Genomic DNA, 7,020 nt, shown 5'->3' with positions numbered 1-7,020 from the left:
AATCAAGCAAACAGCCAAGCCTTCAATGACAATCAAACGATCCAAAACTGTGATGAAGACAGTGGGAAAGGTATGTAAAAGAATCGAGAAAGAACTGTTCATACTAGGTTATGGGATTGGGAGGAGCTGTATCTCCTATTTTGGCCTTTTTGGCCTTTTTGGCCTGACTTTGGCCCGATTGGCCTGTACTTTGGCCCGATTGGCCCTAATAAAAGTCAGTAATCAGAGGAAACAGCTCATTTGCACCCTGTTCTTCAAACCGCAGACATGGCAAAGCGCGTTTGTCGTGATTGTACCGTTCCCAATTGCGGTGCAAAATACCTTGTAAGATTGGCAAATCATCTTGCGGATGTGCATCTGCTCGATATTGACCAAAGAAGGAAGTACCTACAAGAAGCCAAACTAAAGCCGAAAGGGAAATGTGTGGTATACAACAGAGCAAATGAGAACACTCTTGATGATGAGAACAGACATGAGAACAAACAACAGCAAGACGGGGTGAATGAATTATTAAGCACCAGAAAGATAAGCAAGGAAAACAGCAAGCCCAGAGTTCTAAAGAGGAAAAACGACAGTGTTGAACATACAAAAGACAATCCAAACAATATCCCAGCAAAATGGCTGCATTTTTAGACTAAATAGATGTGGTAGAATCTGGATCAATATACCACAAACTGAAGACTGAGAATAATCAAAGGATTCCTTTCAAATATTTATTAACTTTGAGAACAATTTATTAACTTTCAGAACAATTTATAACTTTAAAACGTAACTTAAGAGGAGAGTTTGTTTCTATGTAAACCCCACACTCAACACCGAACTCTCAAAACACACCTTAATGCATTCACGCATGCGTACAGTATTATGATTTTATAAGGTTTGAGCATTTTCCAAGCATGAAAAAAAAACCTCCTCTTGATATAAATAAACATGTAACTTCAACTTTATAAACACGTAACATTGTAACATAACTTTGTATTTCATGCAATTGCAATAATTTATAACTTTAAAACGTAACTTATGTATTGTTCAACAACAATAAAACTTGATATTTCACTCGTCTGTGCTTATGATTTGGTAATGTCCATAAGCAAGAGTGTTCACTCCATCCTTTAAAATATAGCGTTTGTCGTCATAAGGGCTAAGACCAATCTTGTTTAATTTAATGGAGTAGATTTCATGGCGTTCACTTCGAATCTGATTCATGCTGGCCATTGTCCGTTTCTTATCAAACAAACATTCCTTGTAGTTGATGTGCCGAAGCTTTCGTTTGGTGACGGACTTCTTTATTCCTTTAGCCGTTTTCTTCTCCACTTGCTTGTCGTTTTCGGTATAGAGAATGGAGTACATCTTCGGTCGCAACCCCACAAACTCTTGGATGGGTATGCCATGCGTTTCATCTTTCATTTTGCCAAGGACTTTCTTGTTCGTCAGGCTGTGCAGTGGATGGTCTCGTGCGTATTCGGATGTGTCAAAGAGATCGATGTCTTGCAACATGTCTTGATAAACGTCGTCGGTCTTTATCTCGTAACAAAGGCTATCTGTGTCTGTGAACAACAACTTTGCGTTGTACTCATACTTGGGTTTCATGTACTCGTAATGAAACTGATACATGAGTACTTTGGAGAGATCCAGGATGGTGAATCCGACGTAGATTGGACGGTTTAGGTAAAGCTTCGTCTTCTTCATGTTGACAGCTGCTAAATCTTCAGAGAATATGCGGAAGTAGTCAAAGGATGGAGATGCTGTTAGTTTCGATAGTTTCGTCTTATCGTTGACGAGCTTGACGTTGACGCGCTTTCTCAAATTTTCCATGGTTTTTCCGAACACCGAGTTATTCATCAACTTGTAGAAATCTTTCTCGAAGTCGTTTGCTGCATGTTTTCGTTTCTCGGTGTTGAAATCGATGTAGGTCTTTAACCATGGGCTTTGTTGGAATACCAAAACGCGGTGGATCTTTGCCAACTTCATGCCAAGTGCCAGGTATTGCTTTAAATTGCGGTAATGGACTACATAATTGGTCTTGTTCCGGAGATTCGGCACCAATTTAGACACAACCCCACCACGAAGTTGCAAACATTCCGACAGGTCTTGGCAGTACGGTGACAACATCTCTGAAGAAATCTTCATTTTCTCAGGTGCTAGAGGATAATCGTTGTGAAGATCGTGTAGTTCGGAGGGGTAGTGTAGGTCTACTTCCAATATGTAGCCTTCATCGTCATCGTCCGCAACGTCTATGATGTCAAGTTCTGCAATCTCTTGGTCGGTTAGCCAGTCAAATTCACCTGTGGGTAGAGGTTGCGACATAGCCCAGCCATAGAGGTTGTTAGCATCAAGATACATAACGTAGGAGGTCTCTTGTTCTGGGTCATAATCGGGAACGTATGGATTGTTGGCTTTACCATAGCGGTTGCTAATCATTGAAATTCCCCCGCGAAGACCTTCTTCGATGAATAAGTACATGTCTGGATCAGTTAGAAGCTCGAGTTCGACTTCAGTCATTTTCAAACACGCCTGCCAGGCTAGACCAGGACTTGTGTAGAAATGGCAGGGATCCAAGTTGTAGGCTTTGAGGCACACGCTTCGAAAATTTTCAAACACATCTGCAAGGAGAAGAACGTCCGACGTCAAGTACAAATCATGGTAATCACCCATGTTCCGACAGGAAAACTTGTTAAATACATTCGTCGCGTGTGCGTAATCTTCGTCTGAAATATGTTCGTCGTTCAACACGTTGTAGAAGGATTCCTTCGGTGGTAAAGTTGGTTCTTCAAATCTTTCTGTACAATCCATGTAGTCGTAGGGGTAGACGCCTTTTCTCAGCAAAAGGGGTGTTTTATCGCTGTCGATGTATTTCTTTAGAGTGGGGAACTTGTCAACACCATCCTTTGCTAGATTGGATACTAACTTCTCCAGCGATGCATTCATAAATTGTAGGGAGTCGATAAAATCCAGATTATCGATGGAGAAGGAGATGTACTTTTCGGTGTTGTTTGGAATGCAGTTGATCTTCTTGTCTTTGAGTTTACCAAGTCCTTGCATGATGAGATGAGAGTCATAACCGCGTAGATTGTGAAGAATAACGGGTACTTGACCATTAAAACTATAGTTCAAATTGCAATCGTTGTGTGCAGCTCCGCGGTACTTTCCAGAAAGATGACAATGGTCACGAACACGGTCAGAACCCAATTCATATTCACAAATATGACAATGGACTGCATCTTGAAACGCTTGCTCTTCTTCTCTCTCAATTCGCATGGGCTCGACCCAATCCAGCTTCTCTTGAATATATTTCTGCTCTTCTTCTAAACACTTCAAAAATTCGTCGACTGCATCTTCTCCGCGATACACGACGGGTGATTTGGAGTACTTCGCATGGTCGGATATAACAATGTAGGAAAATCCACAAGGTTGGTGGTGTTGGTATTTTTCAGTGGAGGATTTTTCAGGATTAGGATTAACTGAGTTGATCTTGGTGGTAAGACTTTCGAAGTCGGCGTAGATTGCAAAGGGCACTTTCAATTGCTTGTGGTAGTCTTTAAAGAACAGTTGAGCATTATCTTGATTAGGGAGTTCAATACGCTGTGGACCGTGTTGGCAACAGTGTGGTTCATGATCTTGGAGTAGGTCCTCTCGGATAAATCCATGTAGACAATACCGGCAAAAGAACATGCGAGATTCGTGACGGTTTTGACTGTAGAGGAATTTATTCAGATCTTTTATAAAACAGTAATGTCTAGTCTCTCCCTGGGAGTATAACAACAGATTCACATGGGTATTAAAGTGTTCTTTTGTGATATACAATGGAAAAAGCACGTCTTCGAAGCCAAACACGTTAATGGAAATATTGTTCTGATGCTCAAATTTTCCAATCTTGTCAATAGTAACAGGAAACTCAATACCAGCAAAATCTAGTTCATCTTGAAACTGTTGATAATGATGCAATCTCTCTGCACTCTGTTTTACTGGATGAAGAGCGGCGAGGACAGACCACATGAAGCATTTGTTATCAGAATTCTTGATGTTGATTACTGCTTTCTTGGCGTTTATCTTGCTGGGAAGAGGGATGTAGCTGGATCCTTTTACTGGAGTATACTGAGCTATACTCAGGTCAAGATGAAGGATTTCGTCTAATACCCAACCACTTCCTTCTCTTTGAAATAAAACTAGTGACTGGGTAATTTTCTGCTTGACCTCCTCTAGTTGATTATGCAGTTCGTGCTGGTCTACTGTTTTCATGCAGAGACTGCGGAAGTGGGATTCGGTAGTCAGACTCTCGCCATTGGGTTTAGGTTTGACGAATCGTACTTTAACACTGATGAACCATTTGATGCCTCTTTTCTCTGCTAATTCGTTGGAAAGGTGACTCAAAATGGATTTTGTCTTGCCGCGTAAGAAGTGGGACACGTCCTGTTTCTGATCTTTCCGCGGTTTCAACTCAATCTTCTTCAAAGAATCGTCAAACGCCGAAGTAGAACTGCAAGGGTTATCTTCTTCGACTTGATCATCGGGTTTACCTTCTCCAATTTGAACTCCCATTTTCTTTGGAGCCGGACTATTATCGCCTTCATTACGCTTTCTCTTCAGTGGATTCCTTTGACAATGAACTTGATGTTCTACTAATTTATCTCGACGGTGGAAATCTTTCATGCAGTTGTTGCAAGTGTGTGTAATCATTTTTTGATGACGCTTCTGATGCCGCCTCAAAGCATCTTTTCGTGTGAAAGACTCGCCACAATGATCACAACAAAACCTTCTTTCACCATGAATACACCGTTCATGACGACGCAAACTTCGCAGCTGTGTGAACTGTTTTAAACAAGTCCTGCAAGTGTTATCCATTCTAAAACAGATAAGTCTGTTAGTTTTTCTGACCAAACAGCCTTAAATAAACTTCACAACTAAAATAAACCGTTCGTTGCTAGACATTTCCCAGGGGGCACCTCAGATTCTTTCTTCATCGGTGCAGCCAACAAGGGCACAGCAACTACTAAGAAGTCTTCGCACATTAATTAACAATTGAACCCTTTCGTTGCTAGACATTTCCCAGGAGACACCTCAGATTCTTTCTTCATTGGTGTAGCCAACAAGGGCACAGCAACTACTAAGAAGTCTTCGCACATAAATTAACAATTGAACCCGTTCGTTGCTAGACATTTCCCAAGGGGCACCTCAGATTCTTTCTTCATTGGTGCAGCCAACAAGGGCACAGCAACTACTAAGAAGTCTTCGCACATAAATAAACAATTGAACCCGTTCGTTGCTAGACATTTCCCAAGGGGCACCTCAGATTCTTTCTTCATTGGTGCAGCCAACAAGGGCACAGCAACTACTTGGAATTTGGAAGTGATAAATTTAATTGACGTCTTACCTAAGCCTCTTCGGTTAACCGTCGATAATATACCAATTCCTTACAGAACTGAATTTACTGATATGACACAAACGATTTCGTTTCGCAGCGGATGAAAATTTAAAGTTATCAGTTGATCAGTTTCTGCACGAACCACGAAATATAAATACAAAACGTTTACCGTTTGATTGTGGGACATAACAAAACACGTAATACGCATGCGCATTATCCTTTGAGATAGATACTTATTAAACGTGCTCACTCTTGTCTATTCTTGCATAGGTAGCCCAACAATCAGGTTTTTTTTTTTTGGTTTTTGATGAAACAAGACACTCTTGCCACAGACTCGGACAGTCAAGAAAGAGATTTCCGTGACGATGTCTCAACAACTTCTACTCAGCAGTCAGGAGGTTCGACGACGACTGACTCAGAATCTGGAGAAGAAATGGATCCCTGGATACCACTAATAGAAGAAGCAAAACAAAGAAGTAACACAGCTTTCGAGGAAATGAAAGAACGCCTCACAAGCGACAAAGGTTTCGACGAGCAATCTGCTAAAGAAAAAGCCTACTTGAATATTATGCCTAGACTCCAGAAAGAATTAGAAAATATCTATTTAGAGCGCCTTTTGTGGATAAGACAACTAAAGAAAGATCTAGTACATAGGAAAATAATGCACACAAAGGAATCGTTTATTCAAAATGATGATTTTGACCCAGAAGAAGCAATAGAAGCTGCAGTTGATAAGAGAAAGTTTCTTATTAAAAGGCTTTTAAGCGACCACGAGATTAAAGATGACGAGGAAAATAAAGACAGTGAAGATTATGACGATGATGATAATTAGACTTTAAATTTAATCCCAATAGCAAAGGTTTACCTAACCTTTCTTAAGGAAACCATATATGGCAAACGAGCGAAAAAAAAAATTAGAAAACGTTTTAGGGAAAATTATTATTTATTGCTGTAACTAATTGCAAGACAAATAAATGTTAAAATCGTTAAACCATGTCTGAAATTTTCTTTCCGGCCGCTAGTTCATATGTAAATTTTCATTTTATCAACAAAAATTTCAAGTGGGTATGAAATATCTCATTGAGCAGAGGAGCAGTTACGAGCAGGTACACATCTGCTCATCGCACAAAATTTGTAACCGATATTCCACCTCATATTCCACGCAAGTACACTTTGAGTAACTCGATAACACGAAAATTGATGTATGGAAATGATTCGTATGTCAACGGCATATTGACATTATGATATATGAGGACAATTAAATCAGGGTTAACGTATGAGCTGAACTGTATCACAAAGCATACATAGAAAACGAAATAACAATTGTTTAAAATGAACATTAGTCTAATGGTACTAAATATTGACATACAAATGTGTAATCGTAGTGAAATAAAATATACTCTTCGCAAATTCTCAGTTGTGTGATAAGTAAACCGGCATTTGTGTAATTTAAGTAAATTGCTGTCAAACAAACATATCCTGCGTATTTACGCTATTAGGCTTCATTGTTTACCCCATTCCTCGCCCCCGCGCGTACTTATATGAATAATAAATTATTGCACAATCATTGTGTAAAAACTGGCAGAGCGTTAAATTATGATTAATTAATGTAACTGCATGAGATCTCTAAACAGAATATAAGGACTCTAAACTAAGGA

At 39.8% G+C, this 7,020-nt stretch overlaps 1 protein-coding gene across 1 annotated transcript; it reads right to left on the bottom strand.

The window, feature by feature from the left end:
- Nucleotides 1-1,053: 1,053 nt before the first annotated feature.
- On the bottom strand, nt 1,054-4,539 carry LOC114539572. Its single transcript, XM_028560214.1, has one exon. The coding sequence runs from the start codon at nt 4,537-4,539 to the stop codon at nt 1,054-1,056; it is 3,486 nt and encodes a 1,161-aa protein (XP_028416015.1).
- Nucleotides 4,540-7,020: the final 2,481 nt, after the last annotated feature.

Source organism: Dendronephthya gigantea, unplaced genomic scaffold, assembly GCF_004324835.1.
Source record: "Dendronephthya gigantea isolate DGI-Jeju-01 unplaced genomic scaffold, DenGig_1.0 000206F, whole genome shotgun sequence".
In the NCBI taxonomy this organism is placed as follows: Eukaryota; Metazoa; Cnidaria; class Anthozoa; order Malacalcyonacea; family Nephtheidae; genus Dendronephthya; species Dendronephthya gigantea.
Note: the sequence above shows the minus strand (reverse complement) of the source record. Positions and strands in the feature narration are given on the sequence as shown.

Excerpts from the sequence above, each read along its gene's own strand:
- LOC114539572 (XM_028560214.1), bottom strand. The coding sequence starts at position 4,539 with ATGGGAGTTCAAATTGGAGAAGGTAAACCCGATGATCAAGTCGAAGAA.